The 23,346-nt window shown below is 47.8% G+C and overlaps 7 protein-coding genes and 1 non-coding gene across 8 annotated transcripts; 5 read left to right on the forward strand and 3 right to left on the reverse strand.

The window, feature by feature from the left end:
* Positions 1 to 1,135: 1,135 nt before the first annotated feature.
* Positions 1,136 to 1,850, forward strand: EDB82DRAFT_66949 (uncharacterized protein). Its single transcript, XM_065610029.1, has one exon. The coding sequence runs from the start codon at positions 1,257 to 1,259 to the stop codon at positions 1,806 to 1,808; it is 552 nt and encodes a 183-aa protein (XP_065465709.1). The 5' UTR covers positions 1,136 to 1,256; the 3' UTR covers positions 1,809 to 1,850.
* A 1,447-nt stretch (positions 1,851 to 3,297) lies between these two features.
* Positions 3,298 to 3,789, forward strand: EDB82DRAFT_471782 (uncharacterized protein; the record flags this gene model as incomplete). Its single annotated transcript, XM_025729818.2, has 1 exon — positions 3,298 to 3,789. The coding sequence occupies one exon, from the start codon at positions 3,298 to 3,300 to the stop codon at positions 3,787 to 3,789; it is 492 nt and encodes a 163-aa protein (XP_025589006.2).
* Positions 3,790 to 4,596: 807 nt separating this feature from the next.
* Positions 4,597 to 7,000, forward strand: EDB82DRAFT_543654 (uncharacterized protein; the record flags this gene model as incomplete). Its single annotated transcript, XM_065609383.1, has 3 exons — positions 4,597 to 4,619; positions 5,050 to 6,238; positions 6,296 to 7,000. 3 exons carry the CDS (start codon positions 4,597 to 4,599, stop codon positions 6,998 to 7,000), a joined length of 1,917 nt encoding a protein of 638 aa, XP_065465710.1.
* Positions 7,001 to 7,649: 649 nt separating this feature from the next.
* On the forward strand, positions 7,650 to 7,731 carry EDB82DRAFT_t25. The gene has a single exon. It is a non-coding gene; the product is annotated as a tRNA-His (tRNA).
* A 2,533-nt stretch (positions 7,732 to 10,264) lies between these two features.
* Positions 10,265 to 11,721, forward strand: EDB82DRAFT_571966 (uncharacterized protein; the record flags this gene model as incomplete). Its single annotated transcript, XM_025729816.2, has 4 exons — positions 10,265 to 10,511; positions 10,569 to 10,602; positions 10,652 to 11,643; positions 11,699 to 11,721. 4 exons carry the CDS (start codon positions 10,265 to 10,267, stop codon positions 11,719 to 11,721), a joined length of 1,296 nt encoding a protein of 431 aa, XP_025589004.2.
* A 107-nt stretch (positions 11,722 to 11,828) lies between these two features.
* Positions 11,829 to 13,345, reverse strand: EDB82DRAFT_488746 (uncharacterized protein). Its single transcript, XM_025729815.2, has 4 exons — positions 13,075 to 13,345; positions 12,999 to 13,019; positions 12,701 to 12,931; positions 11,829 to 12,641 (listed from the first exon to the last, which is right to left on the reverse strand). The coding sequence occupies exons 1-4, from the start codon at positions 13,094 to 13,096 to the stop codon at positions 11,887 to 11,889; spliced, it is 1,029 nt and encodes a 342-aa protein (XP_025589003.2). The 5' UTR covers positions 13,097 to 13,345; the 3' UTR covers positions 11,829 to 11,886.
* A 695-nt stretch (positions 13,346 to 14,040) lies between these two features.
* On the reverse strand, positions 14,041 to 16,531 carry EDB82DRAFT_543656 (P-loop containing nucleoside triphosphate hydrolase protein; the record flags this gene model as incomplete). The annotated part of the gene is made up of 3 exons (XM_025729814.2): positions 14,041 to 14,481; positions 14,529 to 16,385; positions 16,436 to 16,531. 3 exons carry the CDS (start codon positions 16,529 to 16,531, stop codon positions 14,041 to 14,043), a joined length of 2,394 nt encoding a protein of 797 aa, XP_025589002.2.
* A 1,438-nt stretch (positions 16,532 to 17,969) lies between these two features.
* On the reverse strand, positions 17,970 to 19,383 carry EDB82DRAFT_543657 (uncharacterized protein; the record flags this gene model as incomplete). The annotated part of the gene is made up of 4 exons (XM_025729813.2): positions 17,970 to 18,882; positions 18,934 to 19,013; positions 19,065 to 19,256; positions 19,309 to 19,383. 4 exons carry the CDS (start codon positions 19,381 to 19,383, stop codon positions 17,970 to 17,972), a joined length of 1,260 nt encoding a protein of 419 aa, XP_025589001.1.
* Positions 19,384 to 23,346: the final 3,963 nt, after the last annotated feature.

The following is a 23,346-nucleotide window of genomic DNA, read 5'->3' on the forward strand; positions in this document are numbered from 1 at the left end:
CGGTACAAAAAAGATGGGCCGATCGTGGGGACTCAAAGTCAGTTGGCGTCAGGGTTATGAATAAGTTAATGGACATGGGAACTTTGATGGCTGAATCTGATGATAACCGAGTCATGTAATTCATTTTGACTCTTTATGCAGGGTTATTGTTGCAAACAGTTGAGTTGAGTCTTGATCAGCAGATTGTTACCTGGAGAATGTCATTGAAGAGAGGATGGTATACTGTTCGTAAAGTGTCTGACCAGGGCCTATTGGTATTCAATCTCTCCCGTAAGCGCTTGTGAGATAGATGACTTGGTTCATTGTTGCGGTGACCTCCCGATATGGCGCTGACAACAATCTACTCGATCGTTTAACATCGGGTGAGTCGATAGAAACAAGATACAGGAGCGGGCGCTCTAGCGACATGGAGTTATTTATCCGTTTTTAGCCCTGGGCATAATATGCACTGCATTGTTGATCGAACCAAGCTACGTTGTCAACGCATGAGTTTTGAGTATTGATAGTAGCGTTTTCCTAGTTTCAGTCTCGGCATTTTCGCGGTGAAATGAGTTTGATATGAGGAATTGTGCGTATTCTCAGAGTTGTCGCTGCCAACTACATGGTTACTGAGTTCAGTAGTTCAAGTTCGGGGAAAGCCCACTATGCAAAGAACAGTAAATAGTATACGATATACAAAAGTTAAAGTCCTGAGCAAAAAGCTAAAGCTCGAGGTGAATAGCAATTCCGGAAGGAGAAGGGAATTGAGGGTGTGCATGTATTTGTGTTTAGATAGGGCGTGCGTTTAAGCACGGGATGGGATGGTTATTTTGGAACCATGAGGTTGCGAACGAGATTGCAGTTTTTCCCTTCGAAAAGACGAACGGCTTTGATTGGTCACTCAAGACAACTGGAAGACGGAACCGATATGTGATTGGTTGCAGAATGAGGAATATGTCATCATAATCACAAGTATCGTATGTAATTTCTGTGTTGGCGTGCCATACTTTTCCGGCATTGTAACAGAAGAGCATCAGAGTTCTTGGATCAATGCGTTGACTTTCAGTATAGCCACAGCTCAACGTTTCAGTTTAACAAGTACCGAATTGAGAGCGGTTCCTTGTATCACCGGAATCCACGTGCTTGTAGTCAGACCGGACAGTGAAGGAAAAGAGAAAGATTGGTGATTATACGCAGAGGGGGATCAACTGGATTGAGGCTTGTGACTATTGAATTGATCCGTCCATAGTGGCATCATCGTCGCTATCAAGCCCAATATGTTCTTGGCGCTGCTGCTAAGAGGCGGTGTTGCGCTTGAGGCGATCAGTCAATCAGTCAATCAGTCAATCAGTCAATCAGTCAATGACAAGAAAGGTGAATCAAAGTTAAGCGATTGCAGAGAACTGAGTGGCAGAAGAACGAGCAGATTGTGTCACGACTTCTTAATTTGGAATAATGTCCCGCCTTTCTCACCTTGCGTTGATCACCGTAATCAAGTTACCAAGGCGGTGTCGGTCGAGTTGACAACCAAGTTAGTTAGTCTGATGCACAAGTCGATGGTGAGTGTGAGGGGAGTTTTGGAGTCAGAAAAGACTCAATTTAGAGGGGACGCGACAAGGAGAAGGGAAAAAACAAATAAAACGACAGCGTGGCAAGGATTTATCACTGTTTTAGAGCTGTACCGGCATATCGAGTTGCATCGAGTATGCACCTTGACAACACCTTATCTGAGGGTTTCCCGTGGGAGGATAAAAGGGAACGGTAGACCTATAGGGGTGTGTATAGAGCTGTCAGGGAGTGTACTCAGAACTACATGGGATGTTCCATAACTGACCATTACTCACAACGTTAACAGCAGGAAAGGGGAAACTGAGAAGGATAACTAGTTGTCAGGAAACGTGAATCAACATTATTAGTAACTAAACAAAAAGCGGCATTCTTGGTGGAAGCTCATCAATTGAAGAATACGGCTGAGCTTAATTATTGAATCGAGGTTAATAAGTGACATGAGCCAATTAGGATAGGCCAGGTTGACTCTGCAAATCTCTATCATTACAACATCCAATGAAGGATGGAAATTTACAGGAGAGTTACTTAATAGCAGCGGGCGAGAAAGTGACATAGGCAATCTCTCAGTAATTGATCTCCCTTGGTAACTAAAACACTCAGTACTGGTGTCATTAATGCTTATACTCCGAGGTACCTATACATTGAGCATATGCATTTGTGTCATAAGTCTTCATTTTTTGTTGTTGGCTATTACATCCAATCCAATGTGTTTCTCCAAGCTCATTGTTTCCTCGACTCACACAATCCAATCTCTTATTTTTCTCTGTCATATTCCCTGGCAATTAATTGCAATTACTACATCGTAGTTGACTTTTGCCTTAGTTAGCTTTTCACATGCCCCCACAAGCCCCATCCCATCCCACCCTAGTATCCTATCCTATTGCTCTTTCGAGGTACTTTAACCCTTTTCTTTCCTTTCCTATCACTCGTTGTCTTCAGACTATTTTTTTTGTTGGTGGTTTTGCTCTTTGACTTTTATTTCGGTTGAGTAAGGGGGTTTATAAAGTTATCTAACCTCATTAAATGCGCAACTAGACTACGTGTCTAATACTGTACTGTGCTATCCTCTTCTCTCCCCTTACTTATCAACTGTATCCCTCCATCTTGCCAAGTTGACGAATTGCGCTTATTGATTTTAGCCCTGGTTCTCCCCCGGCTTAAGATTCCAGAATTCATATGTTCAACCAACCAGGGTGTTAGGCTTTGACTACTCCCATTCCTGGTTTTGTACCGACCATCCACTTTGAACTTATTACCTGATCTGACCTACCTACTTGGTCTGATCTTATTTATGACTATTTCCCTGCGTTTGGTATTACGAAGTTGACCAAAAAGGTGGCCATACTGCTACTTCACTTCACCTTGGTCTTCCCACCTTGTCGACCCTGTCTGCCTTTGACCAGGTACATAACTACATACAGTACTGAGTAAGTTGCAGTGCTGCGCAGTAGCACTAGTTGACTAAAAGACGACGGGATAATAATTCATCAACTGGGAACTTGCGACCGACAATCTACGCGCAACTTTTTTTTGTTCTAGTACTCTACCTGCCTTACTTTACCTCAACTGCCTGCTACCTACCTACCTACCTACCTAATCGGAAACGCGCCATACATTTTTTTTCTTCCTCCCCAACTATCAGAGTCTACCTACTACTCATCTTCGTCTTCATCAGCTAAACTCGACTAGCCTGACAAGACTTATTTCGCGTTCCAGCATCAGTAGCTCAGGTATTATTCAAGTCGCGTCATGGAAACTGTCGACAACGACAAGCCTAGGCCGATTGCGCCACCAGAGCTGGAGCCCATATCGCCAGCACTCTCATCGGCTGTTGCTCCCAAACCTTCTACTTCGAGGGCTGCATCACCAAATCATGCACCAACTCCAGATTCTACTTCCACCCGTGCTATTGCTGTTGAGATAAAGAGTCCAGCAGCTCCTGATAGTGCGATTGCAATTGCGACTGATCCTCCTGCTGCTCCCTCGGCATCTGAACCCCGAGCCGCAACGCCAACCATGCCGCAGTCACCACTGCAATCATCATCAGCAGTAGCGGCAGCAGCAACAGCATCGGATTCAGCTTCGGTTATCAAGAACCACGCACCATCACCATCTGTGCCCTCGACAAGTACTGTGAATGGAAAATCACCAGTAATTGCCGCCGCAAGTCCTCCTACCGTCGCCGCCGCCGCTGTCGCTGTCGCTGTCAGAAGTCCATCCCCAAGGCAAGTTAAATTATGATTTCATTTCCCATTTACCTAATTTTTTCTTATTCAATACCTCATCGACGCAATCTCGTCGTGCTCAATAGCTTCGCCATGATGTATTCGTGTTCTCAACCAGTCAAGTGATTGTGCGAATAATAAATGAATGAGTGGCGTGGCTTTGACAAGGATTACAACCCAAAGTTGGCTGGCATTGCCTGGTTTGTCAACACCTTCTGGGGAGGTCTCTGCCGCCGTCTTATTTTGTGTTGTTGTTGTTGTTGACCGCATCTGGCCTGACTGTATCTGTATCTCATCATCGCTCCCTCAATGAGACGATCACTATCAATCAGCGCCTGCAAATTGAGCGGACAAAATTTGATTTCAAACTACACTGGCACTGGCACTGTCAAGCAATTGTTGCCCACATGAATAGCTGAATCGCAGTCACTTCTATCGTCAGTGCCATTTTCACTGCAGTTGCGGCCGTATCTACACCTGCGCTACACTGCAACTTTTATTGCCTGCCTAGGTATTCATCCATTCATTCAATGATAATTGGCAGTAGCGATTTCTTCACCTTTCTCTTCTTCTCTTGTCTTCTTCCTCCCTTCATCATACTTTCATCTTATCTCACAAACTGCTTCCTGCCCACTTGCTATATGCATGCATTTCTTCACGTCGTCATTTCACAACCGTTCTTGTCGAGTTCCCAAAACTGCCTGGTACTCTCTACACCAAATCGACGAGAAAGGATTTCCGTGTGTGTGTCGACTGCTTTATACACCCCTCAGAAGTGGACCTGTTACAGCCGTACAACATAGCACGCCTCTGCCATTCAAATATGCGTTCTCTAAGAGTTCTTAGGTACCTCATTCTCATTTTGTCTCATATCTTGGCCCCTGCCAAGCCTCCATGTTTATTGCATTCGCTAGTGGCTAGCAGAAAAGTTGGTCCTAATTCTTAGGGCACAAAAACAAAGAGCCCAGGAAGTCTGACCCAAGTAGCATAAGCTGTCCTACTAATTTCGTCCCTTGTGCTTCCAGCGGCCAATTCTTCGGATACCCTGAAGACTCGGACTGGCTACTATATTTTAATCCCTGCTCAGAATGGCCTTGGACTGCATCATCCTTTTGGATTGTTGTCCTGGTCTAGTCCTGACAACTTCTCTTGTTTCAAGACATTTGCTCTAAACTGATGCTTCTTGCCCATTGTCATTTTCTCCGATGCAAGCCTTCTATTACTTCATGGCTTAGTCACATTGATAGTTACAACAACAGCTAACATACCCTTGCAGACACTCGAACGGCCGTAAGGTCTCGATTGGAGATGGGGACGTCGAAAGCGAGCTTAGCGATCCAGCAAGCACCGTGCACTCCCCTTCAGGGGCCGACTTTAATGAATTCGAGGACGAGATTATCGTGGGGGCTCGCACTAACGGTACCCAAAAGTCATCGCCTCCGCGGCCTGCATCTGATGCCGAAGATGAGACCATGACCAATGGCGACGAAGAGCCTGTTATTTCCCATTACCCCAAGCGGAAGCGGACGTCTATCTTCAACGACCTGAGTGAAAGTAAAATCATTGCGGATGATCGTCAAACCTCTACAGTCAGCACAAGAGCTAAACCTTCTCGCTCAAGCACAGGAAACATCAAAGGAGTACCAGTCGGCTACTGGCGGGATTCAGATGCTCCTACAGAAGATCTCAAACATGGTGTCGTTGGCTTTATAGATGTCCGAGAGCGTCTACGTACACGGATACAGACCGTAACAAGAACTGGAGACGCTGTAACCGAATATTCACTCCCTCCCGGACCTGGTGGAAGTTGGGTGACATTTGAGAGGGTTGTCTTCCTCGACCACCTCGTGGGTCTAGATCAGCTTCAAATCAAGGAGTATGTCAGGCTACGCACCAAGAATATACCCACCGAAAAGAACCAGTCCGAACACAGTGCTGGCGAGTTGGAAGATGTCAAGGAAGCTATTCGTCGTGCCAAGCTGATTCCGACTACCGAGAACAACTCCAACTCAACCCAGATTGCTTATGGCGTCGAGCTTCCCGAGCATTTGCAGAGCAATCGCGATGCAAAGAGGCGCAGGACCAGCGGAGGCTTTGCACCTATCAATGCTGCGTCATCAAATGGTCCCGTGGTTGAGCATACTCCTATTCAACCAGCACCCGGCGGACCGCAACCTGTACGAAACGTTGTTGACCCGCTACCTGGTACTAGACCGACCCGAATTCTTCTTGGTACATGGGCCAAGTCTGCAGAGCCCAACCCTAAGGATCGTCATGCGGTGTACGGTATTTTGGGGCAAAATGATATGTTTAGAGTTAAGCTAGTACGAGAAACGCGCGACGGACGGTTTGTCGATGGCAATTTTCCTGCTGGAGCAGGCGCTCTTTGGATTCCTTACGAGGATGTTGATTTCGAAAAACACTTGACACCTCTTGCTCGACATGAAATCAAAGAGTACTGTCGTGTACGTCAATGGCAGCTTGATCGCGGAGAGACATTCGAGGAAAGACCACAAAACGAGATCAAAGCTGTATTCGACGCACAAGCCAGGGCTGCAGGCACCAACTACAAGGCTCCTGCCCCCTTGTCAATCGCTCCCGCTCTGCCTCGTCTTCCTGGAGAGTTTGGAGAAGAACAGGACCAGTCACCAAAATTAAGCTTGACAGGCAACGAGATTCGCCAGGAGCTTCGCCAAAGTCGCCGCATGGAAGCAGCCAGAGCTGAAGGACGTTTAACACGCCAAGCACCCATCGACATTGAAGCCACCAAGTCGACCACAGCGACTCGTCCCATCACAGGCAGAACACAGCAAAGCACCAATGCGCTCGAGCGGACCTCAGCTCTGGCCGAGCGTGAGATCACCCGTGTGGAACAGGCTCAAGAGCGTGCTCACCTGCAGGCTGCCAACCGCGAGCGAGCAGCAGCAGCCGCCGCCCAAGCAACCGCGGCTGCGGCCGCTAAGATCCCTGGCGTGGCCACCAACGGCCGACAGCAGTTCCATGAAAGCCATGAGATGCAGCGCCTCAACAAGGTTTGGGCCAGCCAGGAAAGTTTGCGATTCTCGAGAGCAAGTACCGACGACGCCAAGATGTATGGGGGAGTCAAGTACGAGCGCAAGGCCAATGGCCCCTTCACAGGGAAACTGGTCTCGCAGGGAACCATTATTAACATTGACGGCGAGGATTACGTCGAATATCGCGTGCTTACAAAGCCGTCATTCTTCTAACACCAACACAACGCATTCGATAAACACAACACTACTACGGAGTGTTTTGGACGCTGGAATGAACAAACCACTCTTTAATCAAGACATACAGAAAAGGATCACCTCTGCATACGCATACACTAGAATGATTTCGCGCTGTTTTCTTTGTATTTTGCTTGTTGTTTTCTGCATTGTCTTCCCCAATCATACTTGGGCGGAGAAGGCAAGGGATGAAAGGGACGGATCTAGTAGGTACTAGACCTCGCGGGGGACGGAGTTTGAGGTCAGAGGTTGCGTGATTATACCCGGTACAGGCAGGCAGTTGATAATTTTCAGTGATTTTGTATGAGCTAGACAGCGTTTCCTTTTTCTTCAACGTTAATCCTAATGCTCTGGAAGCAATTGCATTATCTCTTGGTGACTTGCAAGCCGTGACTCGTAAAACATGGTTGGTGGTAGAGACGTCGGCCTTTAAGCTTAATAAGTGAACAAAGAGCAGTGCCTAAGTAGCATAAACTAACTCGCTGATTTCATGTCTTGTGCCTCTAGCGGCCAACTTTTTTTGGTACCCTGATGAGAAGTAATGAATTGGATCAAGATTTGGTGGGACATTATAGGCATAGATACATGTACTAAGTTTGGATACTTGTTCTCCATCAAAACCCATTAAGCCGTCATCGTATAGGGGTCAGTACATCAGTTTGTGGCTCTTCGAAGCACTGAAAACGCAAGTTCGAGTCTTGCTGACGGCAATCCATTAATTTTTTGTCATTTTTTGCGAGTATCATGACTAATTTTGATTGAGGATGGTACTTTTTATTATATTTTGTTGTAGTCGGAACGAGGCTGGGCCAACCAACTACACGGTTCACTATAGTTTGAGACTGTACAGAACAATTATCGGTCCTTTGACTATCATGTCGCACGTCCTCAAGGAGATGGTTCCTGTTGCGGAAATATACTCGAGTGTGTAATCCGTTATCTTGGGGAAGCTGCAGTCACCAAGCAGGAGATCAAAACAGAGGGGCTTGGAGCAATCTCGACTTGTGTAATCCAATGGATGAATTGAACGAGAATGGCCTTCCCCCTTCACGATGATCAAATATACGGGATATGACCCAGCAGAAGGGAAACTCTATACTTATGACGTCTACGAGGCCCGTTGGGATGGTTGAGTTGAGTTGTTCATGCCGGCTCTTTACGTAGAACATCAACGGTTCGCTGGATGCATAAGAGGGCTCCCATCAGCTCTTCAGGAGAAGGTAATCTAAATACGAGGTTGTGCAAGTACATAGACAGTCTATCCGTCCAATCGTGTACTATCTCAGCCCCCGAAGGAAGAGAGGTTTCTATTTAGGGTAAATCTTTTTGCCTCAGACTCAGACTCGGTCTCGAGGTACGCTTTCCTACGTGAGTTTGCACGTCCTCGCTTTTCTGCGGTGAGAGGTTTGATGGCGTTCATGCCTTGTGTGGGTGACGGAGAATGTCTTGCTTGTAGAGGTTCTGTTGCACAGGTAATCGGGAACAGAGAGAAGAGAAGAGAAGAGAAGGGACTGAAAAAGTCTACTTTGAATCTAATGCGTTGTGCCGAGTCACATTCAGCCTCAGCTCAGCTCCGAGCCCGATCTTAGTGTTGGATGTGCACTTTTTGTCCATGCACTTGAGTTGTCACTGGCGAAACAAGATTTGGATAACTGACTGACTATTCATAGCTGTAGGCAATCATTTATGTCTCGTCTTCACCGCAAAGTTGAGGTGCATATTTTGGAACAATTGTTATGCAAAAGTAGAACATATGTCTCTGATTGTGGTGGTGTCAGCTAATTGAGTTATGAAAACTACCACTTAGTGCTGCAAGATACCGATTTATGATGACGTGACATGATCAACTACCAACAAACTCCTCAAGGCAAAGAATGGAAATCTGCAGCGCATGACGCGCGTATTTAATTCAGATGGGGATATGTAATTTGAACGGGAAACGTGCAACAGGGGAGAAAAGCATGGCAAAGTACTTGTGTGTAACCAACAGACTAACGCACAAAACAGTCAAGTTCAAGTGTTGACAGATACAACAAGTCAATATTATGAATATGTATAAATGAATAAATAAGTATGTAGAGTCTCTATACAGCTAAGCTGATCAAGACAACAATTGTCGATATCTTGGAGAGTCATGTTGAGAGTCATCGATACAATATAATACATAGATACTCGCGAAAAAAATGATTGTAATTGGTTATCAGAATGCAAGATCTTGGCTAAATCACTCGCTTGGCCTGCCAAACAGTGACCGTTTATGTGACTTGGTGTATCGCATGCAACGCAGCTGAACATGTCTTTGTCTCTGTTCCTGTCCCTGTCTCCCGGCTCAGCTTGCCCTTTAGTTATTTCTACTGGTCTCATCAACAATGTCATACATACGCCGGCATCCAGAGTTTCCGGTGTCCTCTTCGTTTCCATCGTGGCAGCCACACCTAAAAGAGAACAAACTAGTTGCCGTTGAAGAACAACCATGACAAACAAGACAGAAGGCCTCGAAAAAAAAGGTGATGGTCCTCACGAGGTTAATTCTCCGCCTCCTCCATCATGCAAGCCTCCTCAGGTCTACGCAGGGCTTGGAAGCAAGCAAACAGGGCTTTGGAGTAGAAAGGGAAATACATATATACCAATAACATACGAGGTTATTCTCGTCGGACGCGGGTGACTACAGTACAGCATACGTCGTGTAACTAGCGAACAAACTTGCCTCCTTATATGGACTGGGATCGACTGCATTGGAATTGCAGTTTGACGTACGGACGGACGCACCAGCCTGATCTTGTCCATGCTACCGGTCCTGTGCTGTACCAACTGGACTATCACCGGGGTTGTGCTTCCAAAGATATTCTAATCGTCATTGGGTATGGATCCAACAAAGTATAGCTGAGTGTGTATAAGTGAAAGTGCGAATGGTAGTCATACCTAGGTTGTTATAGTGACCATTCTTCTTCCCCTCCGCCCCCTTTCTCGCTCTTCGTTCCGGTTTGTCCTCTCTGCCAATTTCTGTTTATTTTCATCCCCGTTCCCGTTAGCTTTCGCTTCTTTTCCTTCCCCTTCCCCTTTCTCTTTCCTTTTCGTCTCGTCTCGTCTCGAGTTGCCGTTGGTTCTCAGCTGAGACCTTTCCCTCATCAATTACTCGCCATTTCTTCTCCAAGCCGAGAGCATAGCATGTCATGCATGCCCATAGTGAGAGAAGACAACCCTCTTATACTCTCGACTTGATCTTACTCCTACTCCCTTGTCATGACGGGCTGCACAGGGCGTAGTTGGGGCTTCGTTGCGCCAGACGTGCAAGACCCGCCACAATGTATCGCATTGTGTAGGGAGAGATTCCTCAAGGAACTGTTGCCCGAGGATGAGACATTCGACCGAGTGTGCGAGGCTCTGCAAGACAGTGGCCGTATGGAGAGGGACCAGCCTTTCCAGGCTTTGTACTGTTGCGATGCTCAGGCTTGTGGCGTGGACAACCTTGGTGAGCGTGGCAGAGACCGTATGTGACATCTCACCTATATTCACATGGTTGGTCATGATGCTGACGGATTGATAGCAAATGTCAACTGGCTCATCAATGCCTGTCAAGAGTAAGAACACGCTGAACATAATATGAAATAAACTCTAAGATGTGGGCAGTATCGGTTATCACTCTGTAATAGACCCAGGCCCTCCTCAACCCTATCACATATGCGATTCTGAGTCTTTCAATGGAAATGACAAACACTGTCAAGACGCCAACTCAACCGATAAAACTCAATATGAATCTTCTACAACCGCATCAAGACCATCATCGACAAAATCAACAACAACGACAGAAAACACAGTCTCTACGAAACCGACAACTAAAGAGACCATAAGTTCAGTACCACTACAAAGCTCAGTGCCACAAACAAGCTATTCCACAAGCAGAGATCCTTCAACTAAAGTAACTTCCGACCCATCAAACAGCGATCAAAATGGCACCAAAGACAACAAAGGAATGCCCCTAGGCGTGAAAGTGACCATCGCCATCATCTCCGTCGTAAGCCTCCTTGCCATTGGCGCTTTGATATTCTGCCTCCTTCGAAGGAGACGCTCTCGCAAGAACGACATCCGGAGACTCATCAAGCATCCCACATCGCCACCTCCAGTAGCAGACTCACCAACTCCTCTCGTCTCTCCGACTATCTCTTTTTCTGTTTCTCATGTTGATGCTGAAGCTGTTCCGCTTACACCACCAGCACGGCTTCGTGAACGGAGATATCTTCCCACGACAGGTGATCAGCCGGAGGTTTTCCCAACTTCTCCCCTCTTCTCACCTACGGGAAGGATGCTATCACCTCGGCATGAAAGGACGCCTAGGATCTACAGCGCGAATCAAGTCCCTATGATAATCATGACGGCGCCAGATGGGGGCAACATGAGAGATAATGACCACTCGGCGAGTATCAGCGATGGCATCATCACCCCTCCACCTTTTGCCCTCATAGACCCTTTTGGTATCAGCGGGGATACTTCTCCTCCTCATCCTCCACGATCTCGCGATGCTTCATTCAATATGCTTGCTAGCCCGGGACCGCCACCCACGAGAGCTCTTCCCTCAACACCTCCTAACAGGCCTGCTACTCCTACAAATCCGCCTCAAAAGGGTATGAGTTAACGCGGAGATACATAAGGCCAATCTTTGCTCTGAAAAGCATGTAGAAAATGAGAGATTGTTGGAATAAGTTGGATAGTACATGCTGCATGCATGTATGTATGTATGACTACATATCAACGAGGGGGTCACGATGAGTTTCACGATACACAAATATGTATTAATAATCCCATGGTTATCATTACATTTACTTTTATTCATCTGTAGAATATGTTTGCAATACTATTTAAGCTTCTTAGATGCCAATTTCCTTGAGTGACTGAACAAGATCCGTCATACTCTTCTCAACGGTAATCCAGTCAATTTTGAGCAACTCGCTTGTCTCCTTGTTATCTATTCCAAAAATCCGGTCCTTAGGAGGAAGTTCTCCGCCCTTAACTTCAGGTCCAGGGAGCCTATCCTTGAACTCGGGGAATTTCTTAGCAATGATGTCGACGATTTGGCGGTGCGAGAATAATCCAGCCGTGGTGAAGAGTCGCTTCCCCCCAGCTCTGGGCTCCTCAAGACCTCGAACGTGTGCACGCGCAGCATCTCGCACATCAATCCAGAGAGGAACGGGGGTACAGGGAGGAATCTCTTCCTTCCAACCGCCTTGCAAAAGCTTTACGATACGTTCGTTGGACGTGTTGATGCTCTCCAAAGTAGCAAGGTGCTTTGATACAGGACCCAGAACCAGGGGCGGGCAAACCGTCACAAGATCGAAAGAGGGCTTCTTCTCGGCGACAAAGTCCCAGGCTGCACGTTCAGCGAGAGTCTTTGAAGCGCGGTAAGCAGTTGTGTCGGAACGAGTGATATCGTCAATGGTGACGGGGTTCCATGTCTTTTCGGAGAATACGTGGGATCCATCTGTAAATTTGGCCTCGTCGATGATGGCAGCGAATGATGAGGTGATGACGACGCGCTTGACTTTGGGTGCCGAGGCATGAAGGGCCTTAAGGATACCCGTTGTACCAATGACAGCTGGATCTATAAGGTCCTTCTTGGGGTCGGCTGTGTAGCTCTTGGGTCAGTCATTGCACCAACTTGCTCGGGGTTTCTTCGCAACTTACTAATGTTGAAGTGAAAGGGGCTTGCAACGTGAACAACGGCCTCGAGACCGGGAGTCTTGGCCACTTGATCAAAGGCTTCGGGCTTTGCAATATCGGGCACAATGACAATTTCCAACTTGCCATCCTTGACCTTGTCAGGGAATGCGTTGCGGATCTTCTGAGCTTTGTCCTCTGAACGGACAGTTGTGACGATGCTGTAATCCTTCTCAAGAAGCTGCTCTAGGGTATGAGCTGGAGTATGTTAGACTGTGTATCTTGTGCCATGTATGGGCTTTATTCTGTGGTAGTCTAAACATACCGGCGATGAAGCCCGAACCACCTGGGAGTATATTGTTAGATGGTTGATTGAATGTGTCTTATATGTGGAAACTTACCAGTGAGGAGAACCTTGGCCATGATGAGAGATGCAGGAAATGTATATCAGTCGCAGTTGTTCTTAATTAAAGGAACAATGTCTCAATGTTTGATGTCAATGGCCTCTTATATACCTCGGATAGAAGTTGGGGAACTGGACCCGCATTCGTCACCTAAGTTGGGGGATTCGACATGTTGCAATAATGCAATGCAATGCAACTCCCCTCCCCTCCCCCACGCTTTCCTCCTCTTTTGTTGTTTTTCCTCCGTTACCGGACACCATCACTTTGCCCACTCCTACACACAGTGAGGGTATGCTATATGTATATATTCTATCTAGTGGGTAACAGAAAAGTTGACCTCCAAAATCTTAGAGTCTAAAAATGAATAGTCTAAGAGCTATAATCTAAGTAGCATAAGCTAACCTACTAATTTCGTCTCTTATCCTTCTGGCGGCCAACTTTTCTGGTACCTTGATGATATTCAAATCACGGTCAAAGTAGCATCACATCATCTTATAACAAACAATAGATAGTGTATACAATAGCTTATTACAATCGAGACTTATGATCGAGAGGGATTATCTATACACGCTTAGTGTAGTGCAGGCTCACGCCAGAAATTCAACCCACCACCTCATCCTATTCTGGCTGATAGTAGTGGCGTTTCTCAGCCCCTTATGCTCAACCTGACTTCCTGCATAATGCTGCTATCGCTTGAACAAAATAAAGTCCATATGGACATAAATCGCTAAGCCTAGACACAGGCCAGTCGTCCTCGCTCGAACCCCGTTCTCTTTCGCGACTCGCAAAGGTAATTCATCCAATTCCACACAATGCTCGCTGTAGAAATATGTGTTCGATATGGATCCTCACCCTGTTTTCCAACACCACATACGTCGTACGTGGCGTGAACTATGCCGGGCTTCCTTTTTACCTTATCTTTGCTCCACCATGGCGTGATACTGGCCTTTTAAGCCTTCAACCTCAACCATCAGTTCTAGATGTGTCTGCTGCTGCTGCTGGCGGCGCAGGTGTCTCCGGAGGTTGAGGCTGATGAACACCCCCGAGACCTGGTGGTGTTGGAGCTTGTTGAGGAATAGGCAGTCTCATTGGCCCTTTAGGTGCAGTCATACGTCCGGGAAGACTCTCGCCTCGAATTACCTTTTCTACCTCAGACTTGTCCAAGGTCTCATACTGTACAAGAGCCTTGGCTAACAAGTCCAACTCGCTTCGCTTTTCGGTCAACAGTTTTCGCACATCCTCGTACGACTTTCCTATCGTTTTTCGGACTTCGCCTTCGATTGCTGCCTTTGTTTCAGAGCTGAGATTCTCGTATCTTCGACCGTATTCAACGGGTCCTAGTACGCTGGACATGCCGAAAAGGGTAACCATCATGAAGCCCAGGTCAGTGGCCCTCTCAAGATCCTAAAAGAATTAGCATATGGTACGAGTGATTTGATAACAGCACTTACCGATGAAACACCTGATGTTACTTTATCACCGCCGTATCGCAGTTCCTCGGCCATCTTGCCTCCAAGTGCCACACGAATGTTCGACATATATTCCGCAGCTGTGTAGGAATACTTATCCATCTGAGGAAGCTGGGCGGTGTGTCCTAGTGATGGTCCCTTGGGGAGAATTGTGACCTTGTACAGAGTGTTTGAGCTCTCCTTGTCGAAGAGCTGAACAAGCGCGTGACCGGCCTCATGATAAGCCGTCATTTCCTTCTCTTTCTCGGTGACTACCATTGACTTGCGCTCAGAACCCATTGTGACTCGGTCGTATGCCCACTCCATGTCCTGCTTGGAAACAAAGCTAGCCTTGGCTCGACTGGCTCGAAGAGCAGCAACATTGAGCATGTTCTCTAGCTCAGCACCTGATTGGCCGGGGCAACGGGCAGCAATAGCCTCGAGGTCGACATCGGGAGAAACTTTGATCTTCTTGGCATGGTGCTTGAGAATGGCGATTCGGCCTCTAACATCGGGCAAGTCAACATTGACATGTCGATCGAAGCGTCCAGGACGAGTAAGGGCCTTATCCAGCATCTTGGGCAAGTTGGTGGCTCCGATGATAATGATCTTGCTGTCTTGATCAAAACCGTCCAATTCGGTAAGCAGCTGGTTCAGTGTCTGTTTAGCGTGGGCTTGATCTCTAGGGTTACGCTTGCCTCCAATGGCGTCAAGTTCATCGATAAAGACAATGGCGGGGGACTTGTTTTTGGCGGCAGTAAAGAGCTCGCGGACTCGCTTGGCACCAACACCAACAAAGATCTCATCAAACTCGCTACCAGACATGTAGAAGAAAGGAACACCGGCTTCACCGGCAACGGCTCGAGCAAGAAGCGTCTTACCAGTACCGGGGGGACCAACCAGGAGGACGCCCTTAGGAAGCTTGGCACCGAGGTCGCTAAACTTCTCAGGGTTCTTCAAAAACTCGACGACTTCCTGGAGTTCTTCCTTGGCTTCATCGCAACCGTGGACATCTTGGAACCGAGTGTTTTGCTTCTCAGCCTTGACCTCAGAATCCTGTTTGCTGTTAGGACCTCCGCGACGGAAAGTGCTAAACGCCTCAATAGCAATAGTAACAAGTGCAAAACACAGATAGGTAGTGACGATAAAGATTGCCAAAAACTTGACCCAGCGGAAAATAGTAGACCGAGTTGACTCTTGAACGATGACATGGATGGGTTCTCCCTTATGACCCATAGGGTTGCCAGCATTTGCAGATCCAGCCACAGCAGCGTTGGCGATGCCTTGCTCATAAGTGGGCCACTGAGTACGTCCAAAGTTTCCGTTTATAGCGCCAGGCGCATTCGCAGCTTGAGTAGCACTAGCACCAAGCATAGCGAGGGCTCGCTGGTAGGCGTCATTGGTAGCAGGGCTGGTGGCGAAGCGTCCGGATTGATATCGTTCCACAAGAATAGCAGGCATGTTGGCTCGGAGAAGAAGCTGGTAAAAAGCATTCTGGGCGTTTGCATTACCAGGGTTTCGGTTGGCGGACTCCTCCAGTGTTGCGAGCTGGTTGCGGGAGATCCCATTGGAGCTACCGAATGCTCTGCGCTGGACAGAAAATGGGCCGAGAGTTGAGATACCACGAGAAGACAGAATACCGGAAGAAGTTGAGAACGAACGCATGAAAGACGACGGAGTCGATGCGCGGGGTTGAAAGTAGGGGCGTCGCAAAATGGGGTTGGCCGCGTGGAGGCCAACACGACCCATGTTCGAGATAGTAGCCTGGGCAGTTATCGATGCCATCGCAGAAAATTGTGAACGAGAGAAGGAGGCCAAGTCAACCTTTTGAAGGAACTCGGGGAGCCGAAATTCGGCAGCCTGCAATTGGAGTCAGTATAATGTTTCAACACCACTGAGCTGCAACTCACTTGGTGGGGTTCAGCCGCTTTGTTTTTTTTCACAGTTTCGTTCGAAGAAACTGGTCGACGGGCCGGGAGTGAAGTCGTATGTTTCCAAGGGGACATAAGGATATTCGAAATCGAGGGCCATAACTCGGTAGTTGTCGCTGCCACATTCTGAAGTTTCGTCAGTGCTCGGTTATGACTATACCTGGACCCTAGAGTAACTTACTGGCAGCACCATGGCATTATAGGCCATGCTGGAAGTTTTCTTGCACCAGAAGTGCTTTTGAAATGATGTTTGTAGGCTGATAATGGAGGAAAAGATGATGATAAACCGTTTCAATGACGTGTAATGGGTGGCTTGATCTACGCCTCCCGCCGCGTCTAAAGTTTCTCAGGACAGAAACGGTTATTGATGACCAGGTATGTCGTACGCTAAGTCTGCTCAAAGAGACGAAATAATAGTTTACCGGGATGCACTCATAGTGAATCGCGCGCAGGCATCATCGGTATGTAATCGATGGGGGGAGTTCGGACTGCTTGCCACTCTGGTCCGCGATTCGGCATCACATCACAAGCTATAGCCTTTCCTCTTCGGGAAGCTGCTGAGTCATCACACCACGGCCATCAGATCTTCCGTCTCCCGACCACAACATTTGAATAGTTGAATCTACTTATGGACATTATTGGCGATTCCTATGTATCAGAGCTGTTGATAATATAGTAGAGTAGTGTGCGGATGGTGCGGGTATGTTCTATCATGGATTGTATGGTGCTATGGTGCTACGTAGTGCTCTAACTCTAACTACTTATCTTAAAGAATTATGTGAGAAAAAGTTAAAAGCGACCTGGTAATAAGATGATATATGTTTATTAGGTGTGGACATAGGTCTCTATTCCCAAGTCCCCAAACATTTAATGCTGGTGTTGATCCGTATGTTTGCACAAGCCCTTTCCGCCATCCACCTCCCTCCTGGTAAATTATCCGCCCCGACGAAAACTCAACATAAAAACCTTGTATAGGGTATTGGTGCTACTCAATGCTGCAAAAGACAAGAAAACATACAACGACAAGATTAGAGAAGATATCCAAGTGCAATGGGCTATCGTTCGAATGGCCCAAGTTATAGAGGATCCGAACAGCAATAACGAGCCGTTGCAACACCCTTGATCCAAAGTCGCAGGTACTCGGGTAAAAAAGAAATAGAAAAACAATTGGCAAAAGATGAACAAACCCTTCCTTAGCTCGAATTACACAATGTTCAACGGGGGGGGGGAGCAATGACGGTGTTCCAAATCGTGGTTGACATCTTTCATAAGCTCTAGAGAAAGATTGATGGTTTTCGAGTAACGATGTATCCTGTTCTCTTCCAATAACGTCCCGATGGGTATATCCTCTTCAAGAGCAGAAATAAATTTCATGAAATAGAGATCGTTGCGTGGTCCAGCCGTGGTATGATCGTAATGTTACAGGTAACTATCGTGAAGAAACAGGGCGATGTCTTGTGGGGTGCTAAAGACAATATTCGTAAATTATGGAATGGCGTTAAGAGCAGACTGATCACATGCTCGCCAATCTGCTACTGGGAAGTTGCAGTGAAGGATCATCGAACTCTATCTTTGGCGCATAGATATCATATACTGCGCTCCCGTACGCGGGCAGCTGCCCAATGGTTGTAACCTCAATCGGCGGGTCGTAATGGGACCACTGCTCTTGTTGCGGGTGCGCTGACGGGGGAGGGTAGTGCTCGGCCGTGGCAGGCATATGCTGTGGCTGAGATACAACCGGCTGCTGGGGCTGTGCCATATGGTGCTGAATAGGCTGGTGGTACTGAACCATAGCTGGTTGAGTTTCTGCTGCTGTATATGCTGGCTGGGTTGTCGGCTGGTGAGCATAGAAGCCATCTTGAACCATAGGGCTCGGGACCGAAGTGGCAGAGAAGGTGCTAGGGCTGCTCTGAATTGACGTCGGAATTCCTGGGGCTGAATACGGCATCTCCATAGCAGGTCGCTCCACGTGTTGTGACAAGTGGTAATGAGCAGGCAAAGAACTAGTCATCGTGGCGACACCAGGGTTCCCTTGCTCGGTTACATAATATGCCTGACGCGGTATGGCTGCGGCTCGATGAACAAGTTGAACGTGGGTGTGCTGATCAGGCACTGTATGCCCGTGATATTCATGGGGAACAGTGGTGGGGATTCCATGCCTGTGAGCATAATGAGGTGGCATATGGTGGCCATGAACCTGAGACTCGAAGTCGGCATAAGAGGATGCACGATGGAGCGAACCGTTTGGTGCTGCTTGACCCATAGAAACCATGTCGTGAGGCGACCAGGTCATGGAGGAGTGCTGGGGAGTAGAGGGGGACTCGTCATCATCAGAATCCGAGGAGCAATCGTCGATATCGTTGGGGTTCATCCCTTGCTGGTGCGATCTCCGTTGATGCTTGACCATGGTGGTTTTTCTGCAAAAGCTGAGTTCCGTGTTAGCAAGCGGTTCGTTTGATGGGGCTGACACAACCTACCTTTTGGAACAGCCATCATGGGCACATTTGTATGGACGCTTTCCAGTGTGTATACGTCGGTGCCGCGCAAGACTTGAAGACTACGTTTGTTAGTGGGTTTCATGCCGGCCACTTGAGTTGTTTTCACCTACATCAGAGAACCGTTTGCCACAGCCAATGTGTTGGCATTGATGGGGCTTTTCCCCTGTATGTGTTCGAATATGAACCGTCAGCGCACTACGCTGAATAAAACTCTTCCCGCATCCAGGGATAGAGCAAGAATACGGCCGCTCATTAGTATGTATACGATAATGTCTTTGTAAATCAGATTTCCGATTAAAGCTCTGTCAGAGGTTAGCAAGAAAGGTTGGCGTGGCGGACTCTGAAGCAACAAACCTTTGTGCAAGACTGCCAGTCGCACTGGAATGGACGGGCAGTGGGCTCGTTTTCAACTAGTTCCATGAGTTCCATGATTATGTTTGCCAGGTATCGATATTGCTTCGAGGCAATGCGTGCAAAACAGTACTCAGTGTTGTAGTAGATAGAAGTTGGGCAAATCGCTGACAAGCTACAGCATAATTCCTTTCAATCGTTCGCGAATTGACAGTTGCAGACTCGGTACAGTAGGTGTGTTCTACTGTCGCCGAGAAGGACCGATGGGTAAATGATTAGACTTTGCCTGTAATTAGGGTATAGTAGGCGGCGATAGAGTCAATCGTGGATAAAGCAGCGCTCATAAGATAACGTGAACAAGCCCGGATCTGACAATGAAGAAGCGTTTATAGTATGGATGACTTGAAGAGGTTGGGTGGTGATGAGTATATATAATATTGGCGGTGGTAAAGAAGCGGTTGAGAGTGGGATATAAGAGATGGGTGAAGCTGAGGGTCCAGGTTGAGTGGGAGCTGAGTGCTTAAACGTCTCGTGTTAATGCAGGCACTACCTAGGATTGGCCAGTGGATCGTACCTAGAGAAGAAATTTGGCTGGGGCCGGGGAGGGTTGTACACCTGAAAAGAGGGACGCCGCTACAGACGGTTGTACTTTGAGGGATGATGGAAAAGATCCAGAAGGAAGGACAAGGGAATATCAGGATAACAACTGGTTGGGTTCGGAGCGATGAACGCCCAAGAATATGGCTAACGCAACGTAACGCAGTCTACCACAAGTATCGAGTCGTCGGAACGGACCATGTAGCACCTAGTTGAGTTGATTCGAGTCAGGTAGACTAGACGTTCGATAAAGCCCCATACAAGACTATAATGAGGGCACGGCGACAGATATGAACGAACAACCACCAGGTTCTACTCTGGTCTGCTCTAATCCCGCTAGGTAAGGGCAGTGGGGTTCAGTACAGGAGTGTTTGGTGTAAGGTGAGGTAGTGCAGAATCGAGTACCGTATCAGTACATTAGCCAGGGCCACACAGATGCTAAATACCAGGTCGAGAGCAGTAGCCACCTCAAGCTGGAAAGATGGGCCGTCGCAAATCTGACTTAGTTCATAGGTGTACGGCGAGCATGGTCTGGTATCCGTATACCTATATCCATACCCATACGCCGGGGCTAACAATGAACCACGCAGGAGATCAAAGAAGTCAAGGGATCCCTGCCCTGCAACAGCGGGCTTCAGTGGGTCACGTCCGGCAACAAGTGACGGGGGGTGTGAATACCATAAGAGGAAATTGAGAAAGAATTAAGATGGGGAATGGGGGAGTGAGCCAAGGGTGAGAAAGCGTGACGGCACATCAGGTAAAGAGAAAGGAAGTGGAGGGAGGCTGTTGAAGAGGGAGATGAAGAGACGCATCCATCAAGGGTCAATTAGTTAGGTCAGGGGATGGTAAAGGCAGGGCAATGCAAGGCAAAGGAAAGGTACGGCAAAAATAGAGACGACGGCTGCCGCTAACAACAGACTCAGGCAGTTGGAGACGTTGTACTCGGTATGCGACCCGAGCTCGTCTCCTCTAACTAAACCACCTTGGGCTTGTGTTGATGGAGGCATACAGCAGCTAGTCAGCCATGTAGCTGCGTTACCTATGTGAATTGAAGTGGGTTAAAAGTGCGTCAAGACTCAAGGCGAAACTATTACCAACTATAGGCTCTGAAAGGGCATTGACCAAGCACACGGAGGGCAATTATTATCCGAATTAGTGGTGTAGCGCGGGCCAATATCCATTACTAGTGCGAATGGGACATACAAAAGGTACCCATGTTAGCTAGCTAAACCTTTCTGTGGCGTGGCTTCATCGCCTACCTGTTAACTGCTTCACTGTGCTTAATGCGCTGTACTGCCATTGCCTTCGTCGCTGAGCACTAACGTAGAGAGACTTGCCGTCGGGGAGGTAGGTACAATTGCAGCCCCATGTTCCAAGGCTTTTCTGATACGATGATTGGATGGCTTTTCCAAATAATAGACCAGGTTAACCCTATCAAGGTTAGAGAGAATCTTTGAGGGGGAGGGAAATAAATTCTGGCACGTACTAAATGCACACTGCATATTCCAGGACGTTGAGCCAGCCTGCCACGGGGACAGGGGGCACAAAAGCCGACGAGTCTCTAATCAGTGATGGATGTCTAATCCAGTTAATGGCGTTGAGTTCTGATGTGCTAAAGCAAGGGATGGATGTGGATGTGGATGGCATATCCCTCGAAAATGCAGACAGAATGTTAACTGCTTGATGATGCCGCCATTGACCGACTGACTGACCAGCTGCATGAAGTGGCCCAGCGCTAGTAAGCTTGTTTCTCTCAAGAACCCTTGGATCAGGGTTCATGAGAAATACAGATGATACTGGAGCCAATGTTCAGATGGTTGGTAGTGCGCAAGCGGCCTGGGAAACCCAGGTTGGCGGAGAAAGAGGGGACAGCCACAACCACCACATCCACGGACCAGCTTGGGCTTGACTTGGGAGGGAACCAATGTCGAAAGTTGAAACTGCCTTCAAGATAGCAAAACGCGGCATCTCCGGCAAGAGCCGAGAGCTTCTCAATCTGTAACAGCTATTTTTGTTGTTACACCTCAGGTACCGGATGAGGTATTGTCTAAGAGAAAAGATGGGCATCCTAGCATCGTGGGTTCCAAGAATGGGGTGGATGGATGTCCTTGGAGACGAAGATCCAAAGTGGACCAACCAAGGCAAGCCATGGCACCTGGCACCTGGCACCTGGCACGCAGACACCTTGAGGACTTGACGGGCTGAAGGGCTCACCTAAAACTGCATCTGCAACTCCACTAAGAGTGAGAGACTGGGGGCTCAGGGCGTTGGCGTTGGCTTGGCTTTGGGGAGCGCCGCGGACTAGGGTCTGATTCAGCCCGCTGGGTCCATGGACATCAGTGGAGGGAGATTCTTGTTGTTGACGGCGGTGGAAATGATGCTGCTGTTTGGTACGGGCTCTGCACCTGGGTAAGTTTTTCCAATCGTGCAACAGAGCCTAAGCATCTGATGCACGCCGTAGGTGTTTAGGGTAAGTAATAGAACTAAGCTGCGATGATAGACAAGGACGGGATGAGACCATCCATTCGTTGGACATCCAGAGTGGGTCTCAACTCGATGCCCGTCTATCCGCACTTTAGTGGAAGGCAAGTGCTGGTCAAACCACGCAGCAGCACAGTACAGTACCTGCCGCCTGTACACTAGTAGCCTCTCCAGTGCAATCAACGCCTGTCGATCACACATTTCTGGTGGGGTTTTCATAACTCGGAAGTTTTATTTCCGAAGCTCATTTATACTCTGCATAACTTTGACACTGATGTACTATGTAGGCTGCTAACCTGCTCATCGCCCTACAATATCTCAAAAGCAAGCACAGTAATATGGATACAGCCTCTTATCTGATGTGCAAGCAGGGGCATTTGTTGGAGACCGAACAGGGGTCCAATCTGTTACGTCTGCCCCGCCACAAATTCCCATAATGCGTTACAAACTATCGCGGCAAGTCACACATATGCTGTGAGCTCTTTGTATGATCATTTGTTTGTACTTATTCAGGCAAGTCGCTACCACCAAACAACTCGGACCCGAGTTTGACGGCTCACTACGACGATATGACTTATGCTTTTGGCGGCACGTTGAACGTTGGACGAGACGGGAGTGCAACTAGGTAAACAGCGGGGCTCACGCCATGGATTTAAGATAGGTCACTGCCCGTGAACCAACACCAGCACGTCACCAACACGGGCCTAAGGCTCGTGCCGAACCTCAACAGTCGCGTTACGTCCGGTTCTGGCTCGGATGAGTTTGACAAATATCCCAAAAGGGCAATACTTCTCAAAAACGGATTCACTTGACAGGAAAATATTTACAAGAGTTTGGAATAACTGTGTAGACTCTTGATCTTTTCTCTTGAGCTAGGCAATTGCTACTGTGGCATTCTTCGGACGCTTCCTCAACGCGCTATTCATGTCGCATTAAATTGATGAGGAACCATGACGTGCTGAA

Source organism: Fusarium venenatum (genome assembly GCF_020744135.1).
Source record: "Fusarium venenatum strain MPI-CAGE-CH-0201 chromosome Unknown EDB82scaffold_1, whole genome shotgun sequence".
NCBI lineage: Eukaryota > Fungi > Ascomycota > Sordariomycetes > Hypocreales > Nectriaceae > Fusarium > Fusarium venenatum.

What these genes read in the sequence shown, in the direction of transcription:
- EDB82DRAFT_66949 (XM_065610029.1), top strand. Translation starts at nt 1,257, where the DNA reads ATGTTCTTGGCGCTGCTGCTAAGAGGCGGTGTTGCGCTTGAGGCGATC.
- EDB82DRAFT_488746 (XM_025729815.2), bottom strand. Translation starts at nt 13,096, where the DNA reads ATGGCCAAGGTTCTCCTCACTG. An exon ending in GGCCAAGGTTCTCCTCACTG is followed by an intron (nt 13,020 to 13,074) that starts GTAAGTTTCCAC and finishes ATATACTCCCAG; the next exon opens with GTGGTTCGGGCTTCATCGCC. An exon ending in CCCCTTTCACTTCAACATTA is followed by an intron (nt 12,642 to 12,700) that starts GTAAGTTGCGAA and finishes AGAGCTACACAG; the next exon opens with CCGACCCCAAGAAGGACCTT.